Here is a 24,261-nt window from a genome sequence, read left to right as displayed (position 1 = left end):
GCAGAAAACCTCAGATTTTAGTTACAGGCACTCTGTAAGGTTTTGGCAGAGCTGCAGGTTTTGGAACAGAGACAAACTGTGACAAGGTTCTTTACCAGGGATACAGGAGCAACTTCCATTCAGCAAAGAAAAGTACTGGGGCTGTAATTTTACAAAGAAAAACACCCCTTTCTGCTTGGGAAAAATCATCTTAAAATGGGAGTGCTATGTTCAAAGAGGCTTCGGTGGGAGTGAGAATCCAGCTTACCCAGCCGTTTACATTTTTTCAGATTAACAAGGTTTTAAATTAAGGAAAAGAATGTTTCCTGAAACGCAAACAAAAGTTTAATGAAATTCACAGGTTTGGTATTAGAAACCTGCAAATGTTTCCCAAGGCTCATTACGCTCCATCAGCCTCACTTTCTCAGCCGCTCACTGACTACCAACACGCCAAGCGCACTCGGTGTCTGCGGGACCACCCCGCTGCCGCAGCCCACCGCAGGGACCCGGGGCCGTCACCCCGACAGTACCTCCGAGCGTCATCCCAGCTTCGTAGCACTTCCGCAGCCGGCAGGACGGGCAGTTTTTCCTTCTGAACTTGTCGATGGTGCAGTCGTTCCGGCTGGCACAGAGGTATTTCTGTTTACCTACAAATGTTAGAGGAAACGGCAGGTGGGTGGTGGGCACCGATCAGACCGGGCACACACGGAGAAACAGACTCAGGCTCTCTCAGCAGCACCAGAGCCACTGGCATCACAAGAGGAGAGGGGAGAGGGGAGAGGGGAGAGGGGAGAGGGGAGAGGGGAGAGGGGAGAGGGGAGAGGGGAGAGGGGAGAGGGGAGAGGGGAGAGGGGAGAGGACCATATCAGTGCTGGTTCCCCAGTTCACCCCTCAGCAGAAAAGGAAAGCTGGAAGCTGGTATCTTTTGGGAAAGCAGCACAGCTCTTCCCCTGCGGCCGCAGGAGCCGACCTCTGCCCGATGCACACGCTCTGTATGAGAGCCGGCTACGCTGCCGTGGCCAGTGTCCTCTTGCCACGCTCCCACACCCCCTCCCTGCTGCCTCCCCGCTGCCCGGCGGCACACGGCGAGGCTTGTGGGCCACGACCTCCAGGGAGAAAAATCACTCTGCACCATACAGCACAGCAGTCAACAAAGAGCAATTAAAAAGTAACGAACTATGGATAGTTTGGTTCCCTTTTTTCCAATGTCACACATCTACGGCGTGGCTTTTTGCTGTGACGAGCTGTGTCTGTCCCCAAATGCCTTCAGAACAGCTTGACCCCAGCCACGGCACTGATCTGCAGCGTGCTGAACACGGTCCCCAGACAGGGGCCAGCCCTCTACAACCACCACTCGCTTTACAGTGATTTGAGGGGCTAAGTTATCACAGAATCACAGAATCATTCAGGTTGGAAAAGACCTCCAAGATCACCAAGTCATCACCCCAACACCACCATACCTGCTAAGCCACATCCTAAAGTGCCACATCTACACATTTTTTTGAACTCCTCCAGGGACGGGGACTCCACCACTGCCCTGGGCAGCCTGGTCCAATGTGTGACCACCCTTCAGTAAAGAAATTTTTTCCTAATATCTGGTCTAAACCTCCCCTGACGCAACTTGAGGCCAATTAATTTTTGTGCCACCCACTAACACTAGTTGGGTTTGTTGTCTGCAGGTTGCCGACGCTGGGGACGGGGCAGCGACTGCACGGGAGCTGCTGCCCCACCGGCTCTGCCGCCGGGGGTCTCGCGCCGGGCTGGCACCAGCCACCCTGTCCCCTGGGCCACGCTCGCAGCCAGCCAGGAGGGAACTGGGACCAGTGATTCCCTGCAAGGGAGACCCTGCGCAGCAGCAGCGGGTCCAGGGGGGCTGCAGAAAATTCGGAAGTCACTTGCTGTCAGGCTAACCGGTATCTTACACTCACCTCTCCGCTTGTTTAGAGAGCAGCCCTCACAGCTCCAGATTTCAGGTCTTTTTCTTTTTTTTTTTTTACTACCTCATTTTCTAGACATGCCAAGAATGAACTTTCCGTCCTGACTCATCATTTGTTTTCTTGTCAAGTCTAAACACGTTTACTGGATCAGGATCTATCTGATGTTCTTCACAGCATTCCAAACTAAACCACAGAGCTGTGCACCTCAGACTCTGCCTAAGTAGCCTACCTGGGAAATCAGTCTCTATCCAGCTTAACCTTAATTTATCATCCTGCAAGTGTTTGCCTTCTGTGTCCTTACAGGAATAGCCCTTTGGAGTCATCCGGGATCCACCAACCGGACGAGGCTGCATCTAACCGCTTCCCGTACCAGTTCTGACAGGAGACGCAGCAGCCTTGGTGCACTGCTTTAACAGCCGCCCATCAGTGCACTACCTGGGCACACGATACCCTGCCAAACCCTCTTAACACCGCTCCCATCAGCACCTCCTCTCACCCCCCCTTGCTCGTCACCAGCGCTAAGGACACCTCGACCAGCCTCAGAAGCGGCGATTACACCAAGCCCCAGAGAACGCCAGCACCACCGCCCTTTCAACAGATCACTGAGGAGGATGAGTAATAAACAACTCCAGCTGAAACTGGGTTACCTGGAGTTATTTTTGCGCGATGGGAAACGAGTGCCGAGGCCACGCTCTCTCCACTCGACCTCTTTACGTGCATACGCCAAACAAGAACGCAGGCCCTACTTTCCCAGGCATGGGCACGGAGAGCTGCAAGGTGATTTCGCCCTCCTTCCCCTGCAGCTGCACCGCAGGATTCCTGTCTCGTGACAACGTCTGACACCGGGATGGCTCCTCCAGAGCCCATCAAAACCACGACGAGTGTAATCGGCTGGGGTTGGGACTACCGGGAAGGCTGGCGCCCAGCCCACGGGGCCAACTCGGTCTCCAGCCGAGGCCACCGGGCTGCTGCGAGCGGTGCTGCCCCGGGAGCATCCGCACAAACCTCCTGCTCTCCCCTCACCCACCGGCTCCTGCTCCTTCCCTATCTCGCCTCCCTAGTCTAAACTACGGCATTTTTGCAACAACAATAGCTCAGTATCTCCAGAAAGGTCAAGCCTCTCCTGTGAACGGCTCTAGTAAGGGAAGGCGGCACGGCCACTGCCCGAGCCCCCCAAGGACGCTCCAGGGCCAGGCACAGCTCGATCTGAATTCCCTGCCCAGAGGAGGAACGCCCACCAGCCCCAGCCCCCTCCTCTCCCCGAGCTCCGGGCAGCGTCCCCAGTGCGCAGGCTCGTCCCCCACCCCGCTCTGTCCCCCGGCACCCCCGGGCGGGGAGCAGGGACGTGGGTGAGACGCGGGTGCCGGGCTCCAGCCTCGCTCGATGAGGCAGCCGTGCTGTCTCCCACCAGCTCTCCGGCACATCTGCTGCCTCTGGCACTGCCGGGGGGGACACGGAGCGGGGCGATCGCCCACCCGCCGAGACCAGGCAGGGGCCGCGGCACCTGCGCCCTCCGGCTCCCCGTGCACGGATCGGGCGCGTGGGAAGGGTCTCTGCGACGGCATGCTCGTCCCATCGACCGTGGAGAACCGCGGCGGCCGGGACGCTCATCGCCTCCGGCGCGCACCGGCACACGGCGGACCAAGCATCTCTGGTGGGCACACTGGCGAGAGCAGCTCCACGGCTTCGTCCCCACTGGCGTGCACCGTCCCCTCTCGCCAAGACGGCTGCGTGCCCGGAGCACTCCACGGGCAAGTGCGGGAGAAGGTGCCACGGGCTGTGGAAGCCCAGCGAACAGGGAAGGGTGGCTGGAATACAGATGGGTTCTGTCTTAAGCACCTTCTCATATACAGAGACTTGTTTTTCATTTCAGGATAATTTACTCTCAAGTCTCTGAGCCATTTGCAATCAGCTGTTCTTTAAATAAAGATAAATGCACTGGTTTTTCTTTTGTTAACACTGGAATGATTTTTTTTTTCTCTTTTTCTTTCCTGCAAATGGTAGCGATGCTTTCTCATACTACCCCAGAGAAGAGGCTCTTGCTTTGCAAACCTGTAAGTATAGCTCTAAGCTTTGAAGACACTCTCCTGTTCTCCCTGGCGGTCCTGCCCTTCGCAAAGCCAATCGCCCAGACTCTCCACGACGGGGCCGTGGGCAAGGTGTCAGCCTCAGCCACGTCCCCCAGCTGACCACACTGCAGACGTGTGCCTAGAGAAGACCCCTCTCCTCCCTGCCGAGCCAGACGCTGCTGGACACGCGCGTAGGTGAGAAGCGAGTTACAAAGGCACCGAGTACCCCTCCGCTATGCCCGACCAGCACGGGAGCCCCAGGAGCCCAGTCTGCGCAGCCGAGGCTCTCGCAGGCTGCTGCCGTGGCCCCCTTCGCTGCACCCCACGGATACACTGCTGCACCCCACAAACACGCTGGGAACCCCCCTCCTGGGCCTCCTCATGCCAGGCAGAAAGCTGCTCCTGCCACCACCGAGTCCTGCGGCTCATCACCCGGGACTGCAACGGACACCAGCAGCAGAGGGAAAGAGCAGCTCTCCAGTCTCGACTCAAAATAAAGATTTATGGAGAACGCCTCGTTGCTCAGTGCAGACAAGTTATTTAACTAAAAGCCCGCTGCCACACGAATCGCTGTGCCTAGCACAGCCTTCTCTTCCAGAAAGCAAAGCAATCTATGCAAACGCCTGGAGTAAGAGTTACGATTGTCAATGTGAAAACCCATTAAATGCCTTTTGGGTGAGAGATATAGCCTCGTATTTCAGAGCATACAACAAATCCTAACAGTCAGGGGACAAGGTGAAGCCTTCTGAGAAATGGAATCCCCTAGGTTCTCACGTAACCAGAGGGTCTCCAGTGCTTTTCTGTAAAACACCTGGTCCCCATCACCGTCACCAGCCAGGCTATGGCAAGAGCTGAGCCTGCAGGTTTGGTGCTGGGACCGCTCTGAAGCTCCCACTTCAGAAATCATCCCACTAGAAATAATCAAAGAGAGCACACAGCTACGAAGCTCTCAGCAACCAGCGCTACGCCACTATTAACACACTATCTTTGCAAATTCATTTTCTTAACAGTCACCTGTATTTACCAGAAAACTGAAGCAAACAAACAGCAAGGGCCCCGCCGCAGCGGCACGGTGCAGCCTTCAGCACCAGCTCTTCTTCCTCGGGGCAGCGACGCCAGCAGGCTGCGGTGCCTGGGAGGGCAGGCCGGCTGCGGGGAGCGCACGGCGGAAGCTCTCCGGGGAGCCACAAACGGCCAGCGGCAGCCAGCCCGAGAGACACCAGCACGGCCCTTCCAGGTGTCGGCGAGCCCACAGCACGGGCAGGTAGCAGCTCCGTGCAGCAGACAGGCCAGCGAGACCCCCGAGCACGCCAAGGCCAGCCAACGGCCGTGGCTTTTTAAGGCCAGGAACACCCCCGGGGTAGTGAGAAACCCACGGCTGCAGCGGGAGCATCACCAACCCTCCCGCAGCCCGTCAGATCAGCCACGAGAAGGAGAAGAAAGCCTTTTAAAACATGGTGATGGTCTCTGAGAACAGTTCACTTGAACTTGTTGTCACCTCGAACACTGGCAAGAAGCTGCTGAGCTGTGCCCGAGACATTTCTCTGGTGCAAGGCTAATCCTCAGCAGGTCAGGATGCAGAACAACAATCCACACGGAGAGGAACCGAGAGGGAATCGGGACAGGCTGCACAGCGGTCTGGCTGTCAGCCCTCCAGGAAATTTGCCAAATACTGTGGTTTTTTTCATTTAGCTCTCTGCTACTTAAAGGCAGCCCCACCAGGAGCACAGCCTAAGGCTCTCAGCCCTGCGCTGCCCGGAACACCGCACTGGGGCAGCTCCAGACTGGCCAGGATGGCCGTCAGATCTCACGCAGTCTCGGCGGGAGGAGGGAGGTCTGCATGGATGCAGGGGACACAAAAGCGACTCCCTCCCTGGATGGGACAGCAGGAACCCCTGGGCTGCGATCGATGTGGAATTGTGTCATGTTCAAAGCATTCTTCAGTTTCAGCAACAAGTGTGCACGGTGAGGACCAAACCCAAATGTCCTCAACTCATCTGAGCCACCCTAACCAAGCCAAGCGACGCCCTGCCTGTCGAGCAAAACCAGACTCTGTGCTGAGGTGGGCGCACCTTCTCTTTACCAAACCTTTGTTACTACAGGAGCAAGAGGAATTAGGAAGAGTCGTCGTCCTCCTTCGCAGGCTGCGAGCAGCTCCGGCAGCAGGGGAGCAGCAGCGCTTCTCGCCGGGGCAGCGAGCCCCAGCCCCGTGGAGCCCTCAGCGCTCAGACACCAGAGCGGGGTGACGGGAAGGGGAGCCCAGCGCCAGGCTTGACCACAACAATGATCCCCCCATTCCTGGCTGGCCATCTTGCAAGGGAGAGAGCCCACATCAGAGCTGAAGAATCTGCAGGGTGCATTTTAGCGCTGGCCTATATATAACCTGGACATGTTGAGAGAGTCCATAAATCGAGGGAGCTGACAGAAAGAGATCAGGAAAACATTCGTGCCTTTTCTGTTAACTCTTCCAGCATCTTTCTGGAAGCACCGGCCAGACCTGAGCTTGCAAAAAAACTCCCATCTATCATACATTTTATCAAAGCAGGAGTGATGTGCTCTACTGGAAACCACACGAATCCCTCAGTGTTTCAAGAGGGAAGACGAATCAACGTCATAACTTTAAAAAAAATTAAAAAAATCCTTTCCCTTTCTAATCCCTTAAAAGGCAGCATATGTCTACAAAACCTTCTTAAATATCCCTGAATTATTGCCAAATAAGTTCAGTATTGTATTAGGCAAAGAATATGACAAAAGAAAAACCACGTGCCTAGCTACTCTCCGTTCCCTCCGTGGTGATCTGCCTGCGCTGCTCCGCAGCTCCCAGCCCGGCGCTTCTGCCCGCCGCAGGCTGCTGGTCGGCACCAGTCACAGGGAGGTAACAGGGGCAGAAGAAAAGGTTCCTTTTCTCATTGGGGAAGCTTTCTGATCTGCTGTCGTACAAAGTCTCCCCAAAGGTGACCTTAGGTTTTCAGAGATGCATTTCATGGACTTTAAAACATGAGAACCCACTGAAATATCAGCTTTCAGTATTGCTCCTCAACTTTAAGAAGCAAAGGTCTGGCTGGAAAATCACCAAGAGCTGGGACAGAAATCATCACCTACCACTACCCTGCTTGCAGTATTTATAAAGGAGTCTGATTTATTGTCTCTTCCCCAAAATAAAGCCCCTATCCATGCACTCAGGGTAACATAAGATGAAACCTCACACTCGGGCAGCCTCCCCTCGCTCCACGTCTCATCCCGGGGAAAGGCAAAGGGCGGCTGCTGCCTGACCCCGAGGCAGCCAAACACTCCTAACCCCCCGCCACAGCTCGAGGCTCAGAAACTAAGCGCAGGCATAAACAGCGCCTCAATCCAGGCTGTAAGACAGTCAGGAGAGGGAGCATCGGCCCAGCGCACGGCCAAGCACGGTGCCAGCAGCCCAGCGTACGAGCAGCACGCTCCGGGACTCGTCAGCTGACACACGGCGCTTCAGCAGTGCTTCATCTGACAGCGCCAAGACTCCACTTACTACGAATCAACAACAACTTGTTGACTTAAACAAGCATCTGTTATTTACTCTGGCTGCACAAGCCAACCCATTTGGCCTTACACAGAACTGGTGTAGAGCAAACAGGCGTATCTGTAAATGATCTACTTGGGAAAAACACGCCAAATTTATTACCTACGAACATTCTGTGACTGTCCTGTCATGGCAACAGGATGCTGTTGTCCTCCGTGGCACAGCCCCGACTCTTCCCTGAAGCAATGCTGCCAAGACCACTCCGGGCACACGTGATGAATGAGGGAAAACGTGACTCCAAAACCGGGCAGGATCCTGCCAGAACTAACCTGGACGCAGTGCTCTAACGGCAGGGGAGCACCCGCCGGCCTGGGGCCTCGGCTCGGCAGCGCGGTGACGAGAGGTGCCGGAGGGAAGGCCCTGGCGAGACGAGCCAGGGACAGAGCCTCCGTCCCCATCGCTGGCCGGCAGCCAGGGACGGCCGTGCCCTCCTCTCGCACGGGTGCCACGGCCCGTAACGCCGACTGCCAACTGGGTGCCGCTGCACCCAATAATTTACGCTAGCACCAAGGAAGAATGATGGTTTGTATCAGTTCATCACTCCAGAAAACAAGTCAGATGTATGATTTACAGGCCCATTACGCTACTGGACAGTTAGGCTTCCAGAATAGAGAGGCTCACTCTGCTGCCAAGGCATCACGACTCTTCACTGCAGCTAGAAACCAGACCTTGCTGACCCACCAGCCCAAGGAAACAGCTGGGCTAGGTCCTTCTACATGCCAGTTACCAGGGAAAGATGGTGCAAAGCCCCTGCTGTTGAGAGGGAACATCTGAGCTCACACTTATCTCTGGAGAGCCTGGCACTACAGAGCTGGACATGGTGAAGTTGATTTCTCAAGGCGTGGGGAGAAGGATCATGGACACCAAGGTCAGAGCATGGCTCTCGATGGACGGACAGTTCTGCTGTTTTGCAGGTGTTGAGAGAAGTGACCCTCTGAAAGGGATACAAGCGAGAAAGAGCATCCCCTCAAACAGGAATTGCGGGTCTGAGATTGCACGAGGGCTGATGGGAACTTAAAGCACCCTTGAGAGTCAAGAGGAGAAGCAGGAACCAAGGGCTCCTGGGTCTCACTGGGTCACTAAGATAAATCAGGCATTGAAAAAGATTCTGTTTTGGCAAACTGGTTTGGCTAGCTCTTGAGGGCAATCTGTAATGTGGAATGACAAACATAGGACAAAGAAACCAATTTATCCTTGAGTTTTGTCCTCTACTAGTTGAAGAGACCTTAGAAACCCACCACTCTTGCCTCAGCGCCTTGGCAAGCTCCCCAGAGCAAGGCTGCTTAACCTCTTTCAACAGGAGGAAAACGTATCGTGATGCTGTAAATCCCTCCAGCACTTGCATGTTAACAACTGGACTGCTGGCGAGAGAACTGGTGTCAGTCGCACCTGACCCTCAGGCTGCTTTGGGAGAGAAAGCCAACACTCGGAGGTGGGAGCGATTTTCCCTCCTCCCTCTGTATGCATTACCTTCAGCCGCCCGTTTGAAGAAGACTTTGCAGCTACCACACGTGAGGGCTCCATAGTGGCACCCAGATGCTTCATCTCCACAGATCAGGCATGTCTTCTGAGGTGGAAAGTAATAGTCAATGGGCAAGATGTGTTCACGGCCAGTCTCCAACCTGCAGCGCAAAACAGCAAGAGAACAACGAAAGGGTCAGCAAACGAGGTCAGGACACGCTATGGGTGAGCACAGAGGATGGCGCTTGGGAGGACGCTCAGGGCAAACCCAGACTTTCGGTGATGGGACAACCCAAGCACTGAGCAGAAAAGCCACAAGCAACGACTGAGCCAAATCTTGCCCTGACCACGCAGCAGACCATGGTAGGGTGCCCCTCCAGAGATTGCCTCTAGGTGCAAATTGTGACAACGTACAGGCACGATGACAGCACAGCCTAGAAAGAGAAGACGACTGGGACCGGCTGTGGCAGTGTTCGTGTAATTTTGGCTTCAGTAGTGAGGCTTGTACATCAAAAAAGGACTCTGGATGCTCATTAAGCTACGCGATCCCAATCCATTAAGGTCACTGTCGTCACTTCACTACAGATAAATTCATCCTTTTGATTCTTAATTTAAACAAATTAATTTTCCTAAGCTATCAAATCCCCTAAGCTAGTCAACTCCCTTAAGCTATTATCTTCTTGCTTTTTCATCCTGCTTGTTTTCTACCCGTTCCCTCTTTCAGTACCCAGCAATGGCTGGGCTCCACTTTCTTCCAGGATGCCTTGCTCATCCACAGGACTACGAGATCCAGCCAGAAGCCTCTGGTGAAAACATGAAGCATTTTCTGTGAACGTGTTCCCGTACATTCCTCTGTATCCCACCACCTCTCCCAGTCACACGGGGTACACTGGGGTAGCGGCACCGAGGTCCCTGCCTGGGGATGGCCCCAGGGCAGAGCACGGCGCTGCCAACCACCGAATGGCGAAAACAAGCTCAGAGTCAAAAGTAAGAGCTGCAGGGTCTGCCACACAAAAATCATGATCAGACGCTGGAAGTGAGTCAGTGTGGATTACGGAGCTCTGCATTTTCCACTCGCCACCTCTGCAGTCCGAAGACCCATTTTGGGTTTCCAGTCTGGAAAGGAGAACAGGGATGGAAACCAGTGGTTAGCCGGGGCAGAGCACCGACTCCCGTGAAGACCTGGGGCCACCTTTGCCTGTTGCTGCCTTCCCTAATCCCCAGCTTTCACATAACCTCTCCCGAGTTCTGCTGGGGAAGCAGGCAGAGGCTCCTGCAGCCCTGCACAACGCGGCGCAGCGAGGGGCCGGCTGCCGGGCTGCGCCGGAGGCAGAGCTCCGCGCCCCCAGCCCCCTCCCACCGCCCGCACAGCGCAGCCACAGCTCACATGGGCACCGGGTCACAGCATCGGAGCATCGCTTCGGTTGGAAAAGACCTTTAGGATCGAGTCCAACTGCAGACCTAACAGCACCGCGCCCCACTAAACCATGTCCCTACGTGCCACATCTGCACGTCTTTTAAACACCTCCAGGGACGGTGGCTGAACCGCTTCCCTGGGCAGCCTGTTCCAGTGCTCCATGACCCTTTCGGTGAAGAAATTTCTCCTAGTAGCCAATCTCAACCTTCCCTGGCGTAACTTGAGGCGGGTCCCCATGAGCTGCGACCGTGGCAGAGGGTGTCACCCGCCCGTGCCACGTTAACCACAGCACCGGGACGCTCCGAGAGCCAGCCCTCCTCTCCGCCCGCGCACTCCTCGTGCTTCCCTCCATCGGCATGCCCAAACCCTTCTCCTGACCGGTACCCGTCCCACTGCCTCCCTCCTGACACACTGCCACACGCTTCTTGGACCAGGTCGATGGAGAAGCTGCTTCCTCGGCAGGCGCGGCAGCAGGAGAGGCACGAATCGCAGTCAAGTCAGCGCGTGCCCAGGCAGTACGGGCAGCGACGGCGTTTGAAGTTATTTGCTAGAACCGGCCTTTTGTCCAAACACCTGATGAGACAATTAGCGTCCAACAGTGAGCAGGTCACCGCAACTTTCTGGTCAAAATTAGATCTGCCTTTGATTTCTGGTATTGTTTGAACGCTGGCAGGTGAGATCTTAGAAAGCAAATTATATTAAGAATGAATGTGACAGTGCCGGGACTTCCTGGGAAAAATCTTTATACTCAGAAAAGCCCTGCTTGGGCCCACAGTGTGAAGAAACCCAAAATCCACCGACACAGAAAATGGCCCTGGGAGAGACGGCAGCCTCAATCCACACCGGGATCTCCTGAAAAGTCTGCCAATTACTAGAAAAAGGGGTCAAACACCAACGCAGACCCCAGGGCAAGGGAATGCTGTCCCGGTTCTCAGCCTCTCTGCCCCAAACCGCCAGCCGGGGCCGGAGCCCCTCCGCACCCTGCAGCTGGCGGGCAGCTCTGCCCGGCCGGGCTCGGTGCGAGCAAGGGGACGTCTCAGGCACCCAGAGCCGCCGGCAGCACCGCAGTGAACTCCGGAGAGACGCGCACTGGCTGTCCCGACCAGCAGCGCTCCCCGGGGTGTGCGTCGCTGCGGTAAGCTGCGATGCACGGCACCGCTGCCTGCGCTCGCCGGGCTGCAGCCGCAGCAGGCACCGGGGCAGGCGGCCCCACGCAGCCCCACTCCTCGCCCACCCCTCTCCCCGTCTCATCTCGCTGCTCCCAAACGCAGGGAGATGCTGCAACCTGCGCTGGCAGCAGCAGCAGTCCCAGGGACACCAGGATTCAAACCACTTACAGCAGAAGGGCGTAAGGAGCAATCGCTCTTAGGGAGAACTGGGGCAAGGACAGCGACGCACTCGCGCCGGGGCAGCTGCCTGGTTATCATCTTTGGCTCAGATATTTTAATTCTGGTAATAGAAGCGGCTTCTTTAGTCCAGACTATTCGTTCCCTTTTGTTCTGCTTCCCAAGAGGCAGAAGTTAAACTGAGGAGAGAGAGGTTTTAAATGAGAAAAAGTGTCTCCTCAAGAACAGCTGAGGAACCAATATTTGGCTGGTTTAAATGATACCGTAGGCTGAAACATACTTTCTGGTGCAGACAGGACTTCAGGGACTGTGGCTGCTGTTACACGGACAAACTAGCAGGGACGCTTGACTTCAACCAAAGACTAACCCTGTTACCAGACCCCCAGGGCGGTCTGCCTTTGGCACAGGTCAGGGCTCTTTGCTGAAGGACTTTTCTAAGCCCCTCACACCTTGAGAGTAAAGCATGAAATGGGACAATTATTGGTGAGACCAAAACCCAGGCTCACCTCCCTCCTCTGATCCTGCTGTCAGTTGTGTCCCTCAAGAACGCTGCTATCTTCTATTCCTCCTGAGAGAGCTATGCAGATCCCACCCAAATTGCAGGTTATTAACTGCAGCAGCAATTCTATCCTCTGTTCTTAAGGCAAGCAACATTTCAAGTTATTTCTCATCTTTTTAGCAGCAGCAATCAGAATCGGTGACTCATCTGTAGATACTGCTCAACCACCCTTCCCTGACTATCTCAATTTCCAAGGCTTTTCCTGAATTACCGATTAAATGGAGGAGATACAGTCGGCTGCAACGTATGTGCCGCAGTCAAGTCCTGATGCAACAAACATCCCCCTGCCTCGCCCTCCCCGTCCCCCGGCGCAGCCCCTCTGCCCCGTCCCCCACGGGGCCCAGGGCACCCCGGCTTCTTCTCCGGGGCACCCCGGCTTCTTCCCCGCACTTGGCTGCACTGGGGCCCTGTGCCCCGCAGTCCGGGCTCGCAGCTCGGGCCGCTGCTGGAAAGCGGGCACCACCGAGGAACAACCAGCAGCAGACATAAAAGCTTTGCTAAAAATGCCTTATCTAGCCAGCAATTTTTCAGATTCCAGCAGCAGCAGTCCTCTCCTCTAACGACCCATTACCTTTTTTCCCCTCTCTGTGCAGTCAGAAATCTGAAGAGAGCTAATTCATCCTTTTCCATAAGGCCCTCCACGCTGCGCTCTCCCCTTTCTCTGCGCTACGTATTTCAGGTGGGAAACGAGCAACACGACTCTCACAGTCGCAGCCATGGCGATGACAGATGCAGGACCCCCAGAAGACCTTGGAGTATTTTTGAGGCTTAATTATGTCAAGCGGCAAAGTAGGTTAGCAATTAAGGCTTGAGGGGCATTTTAAGCAGCTTTTTCAATAGCTGGCTCTCCAGGAGAAGGGCTGTGCAAGCACACGCACGCCTTCCCACAGACCCACGCGCGTCTCCCCGCGGAGGGTGTTGGGCGTGTGGCCCCCCATGCCACCCCCCTGCTCCGCCGGACCCCGTGCCTGCCAGCGGAGGGGAGCCCAGGGCGCTGGGGACGCTCCCGGCGGGTCCCGGCTGCGGGGCTGGCTCGTGCCCGGGGGTCTGCAGGGGCAGGGCTCGGCCCCCCCCGTCCCACCGCTCCGCAGACCCGCGCCGGCAGCTTCCACCTCGCTCCCGCAGTGTTGCGACCGGCAGCCAGGGAGGGTTCGCCCAGGAATGCCCTGGTTTTATACCGACACCAATCCGCCTGCTTTATTTTCAGAGGGAAAACCGTGAGAGAAGCGGAACTGAGAAGGTGGGCACCTCAGCGTGAGCGGTGACAACGGTCCCGGTCAGGCTCCATTTCCAGTTCCCAAGGGATCTCATTCCCAGCACAGGCGGGCAGTACCCCCGCAGCCCCAGTGGCCTGGCTGACGGGGCCGTGGGGGCCGGCAGCTTCCCGGGGGACCCCGACACCCACCCGCGCGGGGGTCCCGGCCGCGCTGTCTGCCTGCGTGGGGCCGGCCGGGCAGCGGGCGCACCGCGAGCTGCCCAGCGCTGTCGGCGCCCGCCGATGGCACCCACCCCGCGGAGGCACCGCGGCCGCGGTCTGCACAGCGCCTGCCCAGCGGCCCCTGCCCAGCGGCCCCAGGCTGGGAGATAGCGCGGCGCGGGCAGACACAACTGCGGCGGTGACGTCGGCAGAGCCCAGCCCCGGCGTGCGGCTGCAAGGCCAAGGCCAGGGCCGCTCACAGCGCAGCACGGCGGCTGGCAGCGCGGAGAAAAAACACCCTCGGTATCTCCCTCGCGGCTCTAGCAAGAATTTTACCGTCGCTTCAGCGGGGCTCTTTAAGGAAACGAAGAGCCTGTGGAGCTCCCGCCACACGCAAACATTTCCGTAGAGCAGGAACTACAGTTCCGCAGTGCAAGCACTTGTTTGTCAACAAGTAATTTCACCAAGCAGTCGAGATTTCACAACACGCCCACAAACCCAAGGGCAATCACGGCTAAGAGGAAAGTCAGCCACTTCTCACAACCCACCGAGGAAGTTTCCGTCTTGGTGACAGACAGCACGCGCGACCCGAAAGGGGCCCGGGCACAGCTGCCCTCCCGCCCGCCGCCCGGAGCTCCGCACTCCTGCGACGCACCACGAGAAGGTGCGCTCGCTGCTCCACCTGCACGGCCCCGCAGCCCGCGCCCGCCTGCTCCAACGAGGGTGACTCGCTAAGCAACCCACCACGCTAGCACAACACGATCCGTACTCCCCGAGCTCCTTCTGTTTTCCACCAGTCTGAGTCTGACGTAACCAAACAGACACAATTCCCACCTCCTCCACTCTTAAATTTGACTACATTTTCCATGTTCAAACCGCTCGACCAGCTGCGGCAGAAGGACCCACCAGACCGAAGGGAAACGCTGCAGCGCTGCTCTCCCACGGCTCCTGGGGCTCCAGCTCACTGTGTGAACCGCTCCGGGTCAGCATCCGCACCAGCGGGCTGGGCACCCGCTCCGGGACCCAGCCGCCTTGTCCAGGAACACGTCTGCTGAGGCACAGAGCGGTGGATTTGCAAACCCGAGGAGCCAGCGGAGTCCCCGACCGGGCTCTGCCTGCCCAGCCACGGCGGCTGTCGCACACCCCAGCCCGACCAGCCGCCAACCCCCGGAGCAGAGCGCTCTGCCTTGGGTCACGTTATCAGCAGTGAAAGTTGCCTTCAAGATGGCATCATCTGCGCAGGACATTTTCAAACACAGTATTAAAAATCACTGGCTCCCTGTCAACGGAGCTGCGTGGCTCGTGCCCGCACAAAGGTCGACGACTCACCCTGCGGTGCAAGACCCGCGTCTCGCTACGAGCCCGACCGGTCACTTGGGGCACGAGCCGGATGTCCTCTTTGACAGCCCTGTTCCACGGCCACTGCCTTCCACCAGCGCTGAACTGGCTCTCCAGCCCACGGTCGCTACGCCGCGCCGATTCAGATAACAAGGCCCGCACGGGAACTTTACAGCACCCCATCTGTTAAAATGCTTTGAGCAGTTTAATCTACAAACACGCAGCCTTGTACACTGAATTTATTTCCTTTTTTCTAAATAGCCTTGAATATGTTTCCAAACTGACCGTGCCTTGTTTTCATGTGTGACTGCTGGCGGCGGAGAGGCGAGATAGCATCTCCAGGAGAGCAGAGCACGGTGCACAGGGCGCACACCAGGGACAGCCCGTGGTAAGCACACATGGGAACCTGATCTTCATTGGATTTAAGTAACTGTTAGCAGATGACACGGGTTTTCCAAATATCCCCGGCAGCGAGGGCAGGCAGAACCAGCATGCCCTCAGGAGAAGGTCCTCCCACCAGCAGCTCCAGGAGCAGCAGCCTGGGGCTCACAGCAGGGACAGCGGCAGCTCAGAGGCTGCTTCCCAGCCCGGTAGGCACAAATAACTTCAACAACTACAGCTGCACGCACCCATTTTCACATCTCCCAAACTGAATTCTCTTTTGTCTTTTCAAATCCTCTGTTGGCTTATTTGGACAGTTTATTCCCCACGCACCGGGTCCCCGCTGCAGCTGAAGCCCCATCTCCAGCAGCGCTGGCCAGCCCACCGCTGTCCTCCCCTCCAGCTCCCCGGAGCTGCACGGAACCTGGCTGCGCGTCCCCGTGGGACAGCCCCTGCTCTGGCCCCGGGGACAGTCCCAGGCAGCCACCCCGGCCAGCCGAGCCCCCACACCGATGACAGGGCAGAGAGCAGAGGCCACGTCATAGCCCAAACCGCTGGGGCCTCTCCCGATCGTAACGATCATCGCTGGCCCTCACCTTCCAGCCATCCCTAAGAAGCAGAAACTGAGGCTGAACGGTGACAGGAGGCAGTGTGTGCTGTACCTGAAGCGCCGAGCCACCGCGCCGGCTCTGCGCCACACGGGTGGGCTCTGCCGCAGGCAGCTGCCTGCGCTTCAGCACAGCGCCGAGACCAGAACTGCTGCCTCGGAACCTGACCTCCAGCCAGGGAGCTGCGGGAGCAGCTCACATCAACCAGCTCGGAGGAGACGGAACACCCGATTTCCCCAGGCAGAGAAGGCACCCACGAAGAGACGGCATAAGCGTACTGCGAGGTTACTTAGGATGGGACCTCGCCTGATTACGAAGCACGAAGGGGACAAAAAGCAAAACAGGAGTAGCACAAGCGGGCTTCAGCCCCGACAAGCACCCCAAGGTCATCGGCGCTTACACCACACCGTCCCTGTGACTGCAGAGTCACCTGGAGCCTCCGAGGACAAGACCTTGGTGTCCCTGGTGCACAGAGCACCCTACTTATTTCCCCAGGAAACAATCTGTCCCGATTCGTGTTTTCAAAGTTTGTTTAACCCACGCCACAATCCCCTATTCTCAAATCCATCTCTGCCAACAAAAAGTGACTCTAAAGAAAGCCACGAATGATGAGATGCGTTGATCCACATACTTCATGCTCAGCAGCCAGTGCCATCGTGCCAGACAGTGAGTACAGGCTTACGGTCCCCCGGCAGGCACCCGGGCCGTCCCCGTCCTGGGCAGGGCACCGCCGGCTCGCAGCACCGCGCACCCCGTCTGCTCTGCAGGAAGACACTTCGCTGTCCCTCCCCGTGGACTAAGCGGGGTGACACTCATCAACACCGCGGAAGAGATGAAGCGAGTTCCTGGGGCTCTTCAGCCGGGTCTCCAGGGCGGGCGACTCTCCGAGGCAACAGACGGTCTCCCTGCCCGAGGCAGCTCTGACCCCCCGCCAGGGCCACCCCTCAGCAGCCCACGCGTGGCTGGGGCTGCGGGGGGGACCAGGGGCCGCACGGCTCCTCCGACGCTCCGGGACAGCGGAACAGGGGTGCTCTCAGCAGCAATCCTCACCTGCTCCCAGGGCTCGGGATCTCACGCGACCACGGAGATCAACACGGGGCAGAGGACCAAAGCTGCTCTCCCCACACACCCTTCACGTGCAGATTAATGGTCCTTTTGTTTCTGCAGGACACGGATCTTAACGCCGGCACGGCATTTATAAATTAAACAAGCAGTCCCTGCTCCTGCTCACAAAGCCTCCGCAGAACAATCCCTGCTCCGAGACCTTCCTCGTCACTGGCAGGACACGGGGGTAAGGGGAGGCTTGCAAAGCAGCCGGGCAGCCAGCCAGCACCAACAGACCCGTGTCCAGCGACGGGTGCAGCCCGAGCACCCCGTGTGAACCAGCCCTGCGGTCCCCGAGGTACCTCCACAGATCACTTGGCCGGCCAACCAAGCACGGTCGTGCCTCAAGCTGCGAGCAGCAGCTGCCGGAGGGAGAGGTGGTGCGGTACGCACGGCGCTGGCAGGATGGGGGACCGACATCAGCGCCGTATGCAGATGCCCTGCTCACCGCTGCGCTCGGGCAAGGGGAGACCCGCTCCCCGCTCCAGCCCTCGGCCATCTGCTCCGCAGCCGGGCAGCGGCACGGGCACCGCCAGCCCCATTCGCCAGCCCCGGCTTTCTACAGAGCGGAAACCTCGGGGCCCGCGTCCCTCGGCGCCGTCACCGTGCTCGCCGTCACCTCCAGCCCGCAGGGCCGAGGCAGCCGACCCCTGAGTATCCCAACCCCACCGAGCCCCCCGCGGTCACCCAAGCTGGGCTGAGCCCTCAGCCGCCCCTCGGCAGGGACCAAGGGGCTCAGCGTCACCCACGCCGGCTGGAACCGGGCTTCCCCGTGGTGCCCCCGGGACCCTCAGCCGACTCCACGGAATCTGACAAGGTACTGCAGAAAGCAAGCCAAGGCCGACTGATTCCAAGCAATGTCATGTAGGACTTCAAATGTTACGAGAATTTAACTTGGCAACAAGGATTCCTCTAATTACACAGCCAATTTTCATCTTTTCTACATCTGTCTTCTGCAATGATGTTCCCTGAAGAACACTTCTGGTGATTCTCCCTGAAGAACGCACCCAGCACTGTTCCCTACCTTCACATCTCCTCCCTGCAATGTGCAGAACGTCTTCATTTTAAACAGGGCCATGCTGATGCCTCTGCAGAGGATGTGACAGCTCGTTAGCAAGAGCCTTCTCCAGCTTAGCAATACACATATTTCTTTTTTTAAGCAATTACACAGTTTGTCATGACTTTTGATTTTCCATTCTATAGCTTAGAAAACGGTGTATGACACATTTCTTACTTACTAGACGCTAGGTTAATATTTTATTTGTCACTGGCCCTTTTCTAAGGGATCTCCAAGATTTAATAGCCACTGGACTCCACTGTCCCACGCCTCTGCACGGGGTGGAAGAAAGCCTCCCACGTTTTCTGGCTTTTTCGTCTCCGAGTAGGTCTCAGCTCGGAATGACTAGCCTTTGAACCGAACTGGCTGAATAAATGGGATTTTCTCTGCTTTTCGGAGCTGGTGTAGCAACGCAGGGAATGCCTGGTGCTGAGGGGCTGCCTTCTGCTGGGAACCCGACCTCTGAGCCACCAGCAGAACCCGTGAAGCACCCACCGTGATGCTCCGCTGACCTCCCCGAGTTCCCCAGACTGCAGTGAACGCACGCTTCACCTTCCCCCACGCTGAGACAGCGGGAACACGGCTGCACGTCTCGCCCCGCTCGCAGCATGTGCTTACCAGCCTCCCTCCTACCCACGGACGACGCGCTGCCCCACCAGCCCTGCAGCCGGAGCGGGCACCCGCCTCTGCTCCGCGGGACGCGGGGAGACCCGTCTGACAGTCCCGCTCCCCGGTTATCCCACCGGGGAACCGGTCGGACCCCAGCCCTCCCTGCCCGACTCGGACCTCGGACCACCAGCACAGCTTCCGTGACGGGCAGGCTCCCAGCCCGACGGCTGGGGCATCTCAGCATTCACTTCCAGACGCAGGTACTTAAAACACATTTTGCCCCACTTCATTTGGCAGTGGAATTATTGCTAAGGAAACTGGTGCCACAAACTCTGTGCTTTTATTTCTCTATTAGATGAAGCACGGGTTGAAAACCAGCAGACAGCAGACACGGAACCCAGCATGGAATAAACGAGCAGACCACAAACCGCCCTTACACCGGAGGCCCTGGAAGGCAAAGCACGAGGCACACCGCGCCGGCGAGACCTGCAGGCACGGGCAACGCACAGCGAGCGGCGGCATCGCCGCCCGTTGGAGGGCCGCTGCTCCTGCCCCCCTGCCTCCTCCTCCTCCTGCCAAAGCCTGGCGCCCTGGGAAGGGATGGATGGATGGACAGATGGACGGATGGATGGATGGACGGATGGATGGATGGATGGACGGATGGATGGATGGATGGATGGACAAGAGGGGACGGACCCGCAGCACCCAGCCCAGGGAGCAGCTCCCCGCGCCCCGCAGCGTGCCCTCTCGCAGAAGCGGGTGCGGGGACTTCACGGTGGCCGTGCATCGCCAGCCGTGCCGGCTCCCGTACCGCTGCCCACAGCCTGCGTCGGGTTTTCAGGCTGGCCTAGGTAGGAACTTCAGCTGGTGCCGTAGCTTACTGGCAGAATTGGTTTATTTTCAGGCATGTCTCTGCCACGACCCACCCCTCACAGAGACAGAGCTGCAGGGCCATAAAAAGGCTTTTCCTTATTATGGCTGGAAATGGGTATCAGCTACATCTGTGAAATTTCTCTTCGGCTCTGCTGGCAAACCACTTGTTTTCTAGAGGAGATTTCACAACTTCTGCAACACCATCTCCCCATGCCCTCAAAGCAGACCATGCTTCGAGTCATCTCATAAAGGGTGAACACGCAAACCATAATGAAGGTTTCGCATATCTATGGTCGTCTTGGCACTCATAGCCCCGATCTCTGCAACAGAGGCAAGGCAGAGCAAATTCCTCAGCGTCCCGCAGCCCACAGCTAACGTCCAGCCAGGCCCTCCTGCTCCGCGGCCTGGCCTTCGCCGGCGGCTGCTGCACGGCCGCGCGTGCCCGTGGCCCACAGCTGCCCACAGCTGGCAGCAGGACCGCGAGCGTGGACGAGCGGCGAGCTCTGCAGGGGCAAACGCCGGCAGCACGCTCACGGTGAGCCCAGGGCATCCTGCGGAACCGTGCCTTGATGCCGGTACGCTTTCAGCGACACAAGGCACGGGCAGCCGGACCTGTATTTTGGGGGCTGACAAAATTTCTTGGGAAACACGGAGGGCAGAGCCCCACAGCAATCGTCTGATCCCAGGGGACCCGCATACCCCCCGCAACCACAGACACCGAAACCCGTGGGCGCAGCGGCCCCGCTCGGCAGCGCTGTCCCGACACCGCCGCGGTGCCTTTGCGGCGTTTCGAACCCAGCAGCACCCTGCCTGCTACAACTCTGCTCCGCTCTCCCGAGCGGGCGAGGAACGAAAGCAGCCAGGCAGCGTTCCCTCGTAAGCCCGCCTGCAAACCGAAACACAGATGTCACGTCTAATTTTAGGCCCTCCTAGCCCTGAGAGCGTTCTCGTAATTCTCTCGTCAGGGAGAGGCGAGATAGTCATCTCGGGACAACGCCGCCGAAGCGGCCGAGCGCCCGCCTTGACCCCGGCCCTCGGGAAGCCGGAGGGTGCACGGGGACAGAGCCCCATCCACTCCTCCGGCCGCAGGGCACGGCTCGGCGCGGCCGGGAGCACACGGATCCCGCCGATCCCAGGGGGTCCCCACCGATCCCAGGGGGTCCCCACCGATCCCAGGGGTCCGCACTGATTCCAGGGGGTCCCTGCCGATCCCAGGGGGTCCCCGCCGATCCCAGGGGGTCCCCGCGGGACTCACAGAGCCTGCCCCGCAAACTGGGAAGCAGCACGCAGAGGGACCGGCCGGCCACCCTGCTCGCGCATCCCTCGGGGAGCCGGGCAGCCGTTCCGGCTCCGGCCACGATCCCAGGGCTTGAGCACCACGAGGCCATAGCGAGGGCGAGCTGGGCTAAGGGAGAACCGCTGCTGCCAGGAACCGGGGCCTGGCCTCTGGCACGGGTGCTGCTGTAAACGAGAAAGGGGTGGGGGGAAAATCCCCGTGCTGCTTTTTTCTCCTCTACCCATTTAAGGGTGTTCGGGGGACCTGGGAGCAGATGGGGAAGTCATGGATTTCCTGGCAAGCGCAGTATCGTATTATCAGGGAAAGGCTTTCTGACCACAGGGGACACATGAAAACCAAGCAAGTAAGGGAAAGCCAGAAAACTCAACCCCCGTGAAGGGGCTGAGCCAGCCGGGACGGCCTCCCACGCTCGGCAGCACACCAGCACGCAGAGGGGCACAGCCCGCAGCCAGCCGAGCCAGGCCCCGGGCTCCAGGCGTGCGACGCAGCGGGACGCGTGCCGCAGCGCGGCCCGGCCGAAGGCAGCCGGCACCTCCAGGCAGCGGGGTGACCGGAGGGTCACCTCCCAGCGCTGCACCCGCACAGCGACGGGAAGAGCTGCCGGTTTGATGCCAACCCCGCGACGTCCCCGCGCAGAGGCCGGGGGACCCGTGACCAGCACCCCTCCCCACGTCTGCGTCTGCAGAGGGCTGCAGGCACCGCGGCAGGCGACGGAGGCGTCACCCAGACAAGAGGATACGCGTACAAAAGCCACGCGTCGTGTCCACGGGCAGAAGACGACGCACACCCACAAACGCACCCACACCCACGGTCCAAGGCAAAATGCAGGTCATCGCAGCAATATCTGCATGGGGTATTTAATCTTCCAGTTAATGCACCCAGTTGCCACCCAGACGAAAGCAATTAACCTGATCTGCACACAGATCACTTTCCTCCTTTTCTCTCCTTCACAAGAGCGAGAGGAGCTGCCCGACCGCCCGTCCAAACCCTCCCCAACGGCCGCCCAGAAACCACGCGGCCGCGGCCCGCTCCGGACCGGGGGGAGGGGGAGGAGGCAGGAGCCTTCGCTAGCAAATCACTGACACAAAAAAGTGCGCTTGGACTCTGTTCTCGGCACACAGGCCAAGGTCAAAGCATTTTTTTTCTGCCATTTCTAACCAGCAAAGAAGCTAATGCAGCTAAAATATGTAACCTCAAACTGCAGAAGGGCTGGTGAGAAAAGACCAGAGAAAGAAGTGAAGTTTTGCCCTGGGCAAGGAACGAGCAGCAGCCCCACACGGCCTTCCCCAACCGGCGAGAACACGGGGGGAGAGGGAGCAAAGCCTGGGGTTTTCCCACCTTGCCTGGGGAACCAAACATTTCCCAGTGACTCTGTAAAATGTATTTTAGGAAACCTGCCGCCTCCCCTCCGGCATTTCGGGGGTTGCGCAATTCCGCGGCATGGCACCGTGGTCTGGCAGCAGGGCTGCAGATGATGCTGTAACGTGGGATTAACCCCCCAGGGTCCTCCCAGAGCTGCCAGCCCCAGGTCCCAGTCCCCGCAGCAGCACACCAGCCCGTGCCCACCCACTCTCAGACGAGCTGGACCCCTGGCTCCGGGGAGAGCTTTGCAGGTGGTGCGGGCACCCCAAGACGTCTCTTCCAGTGCCGCCGGCCACAGGCATTAAACGAGGTAGAGAGAAACCACCACAACCACGGCGATGTGCAGCACCCTGCACAGCGCGAGCCGGGCTCTGCCGGCCCCGGCACGCAGCCAGCGTGTCCCGGAGGGACCCCGGCTCCCCGTGGTGCAGACCCACCGGAGCCCACCACAGCTATGCGCAGTGAGCCCTGCCCGGCTGCTCTGCCCGACGGCTGCCCCATACAAACACTGCTGGGGTCCCAGTACGCTGCACTGACTTTGCAAGCCTTACTCAAGACATATCTTCTGCTCTCGGAGCTGTTTTGGAAGCGGCAGCCACGTTGCTGCAATCTCGAGGGGCTCAGCGTGGTCCATGACACCCACAGCCCCTCGGCAGCCCCACGACCCGGGCAGCGCGACGGAGGCACCCAGCCAGCCCCTCCTGCAAAGACCCGGGCGGACCCACTGCTCTTCACCGGGGGCTGTTACTTCTTCATTACGGTGTGCTCCGTCCTGCTTCCTGACGGCACACGAAAGCCAGCAGCCGGCCCGCAGAGAGCTGGGGTGTAATCCACCCTGCGCGGCCACCCGAGACGCCCGGAGCTGGGCAGCATCCCATTCCCGCCCCAGTGGGACGGGTGCCCGTGCCCGGGGAAAGGGCAGCAGCTATAAATACCTGTAGAGCCGGGCTATAATTTTAAGATGATTTCTACTACTGCAAAATCACTTAATGTGTGGTCTGTGTCCCGACAAATCATCCCTACTGCTCCTGAGGACGTGTCAGCATCTGGCTTTGTTTGTTCCCGTGATTTAAAACGGCCTCCCCAGAAAGGGGCTGGGGAGTTCCAGCCGTGAAGGAGCGCAGGTGACCTTGCTCTCTCTGGCTTCTGCTCAGACTGCATTAGACAGGACAAAAGCAGCGGCAAGCGCGCAGCCCGAGCCGAGCCTGCCCTCCCTCGCCGTCCCGTCGCCCTGCCCACCGCCCGTGCCCGCGCCCCGGGAGTGCGGAGGCTCCCGGCCGGGTGCCCCGAGCCGAGATGCTGCAGTCCCGTAACCCCCTTCCCTCCCGCAAACACCGTCCCAGCGCCCAGGCGCTGGACGGGGTCAGACATCCCCGAGGACAGCGCTCGGGTCCGATAACGCAAACGGGACTATCGACAGGGCGCGAAGTCCAGCGCACAAGAACGCGTCCGCAGGACTGGCTCCCAAAGCCGAGCCCAAGACCCAGCCCAGCTCCCACAGCTGCCAGCGCCCGCGGCCGCTCCTGCGCTCCAAGGGTCGGCTGCCAAAGCCACCGGCTCGCGCCGGGCCTCATCTCCCCCACCCACGGAACAGGAGAAATGCCTGCCCTGCACGGCTGCCGGGAGGTGAACGAATCGCTGCTCGTGTACGTGCTTCAGAACAACACTGCCGCAGAAGCACAGAGTGCTATCACGGGCAGCATTTTCACTACTGTTCGGGGATACACCGAACTTCACTTACAAATGCTCCTGAGAAGAATCGGGGTTGCAATCATTATTCTTAAAGCAGAGCTGGCAGCAGGATCGAGCCGTGGCTGGACGTGGGCGAGCGGCACAGCCAGCACGGGCCATCAGCAGAGCAGACACAGGCAGCAGTGGATACAGC

At 58.6% G+C, this 24,261-nt stretch overlaps 1 protein-coding gene across 1 annotated transcript in view; it reads right to left on the bottom strand.

The window, feature by feature from the left end:
• AR (androgen receptor) overlaps nt 1–24,261 on the bottom strand; it is a 56,880-nt gene that overhangs the window by 21,351 nt on the left and 11,268 nt on the right. The window contains exons 2-3 of the mRNA XM_075435126.1: nt 9,018–9,169; nt 510–626 (exon numbers count right to left, since the gene is read on the bottom strand). Of these exons, the coding sequence (XP_075291241.1) occupies nt 510–626; nt 9,018–9,169 (269 nt within the window). The remainder of the gene's footprint in view (nt 1–509; nt 627–9,017; nt 9,170–24,261) is intronic.

The sequence above is a fragment of the Opisthocomus hoazin genome, chromosome 14 (assembly GCF_030867145.1).
Source record: "Opisthocomus hoazin isolate bOpiHoa1 chromosome 14, bOpiHoa1.hap1, whole genome shotgun sequence".
Lineage (NCBI taxonomy): Eukaryota > Metazoa > Chordata > Aves > Opisthocomiformes > Opisthocomidae > Opisthocomus > Opisthocomus hoazin.
Note: the sequence above shows the minus strand (reverse complement) of the source record. Positions and strands in the feature narration are given on the sequence as shown.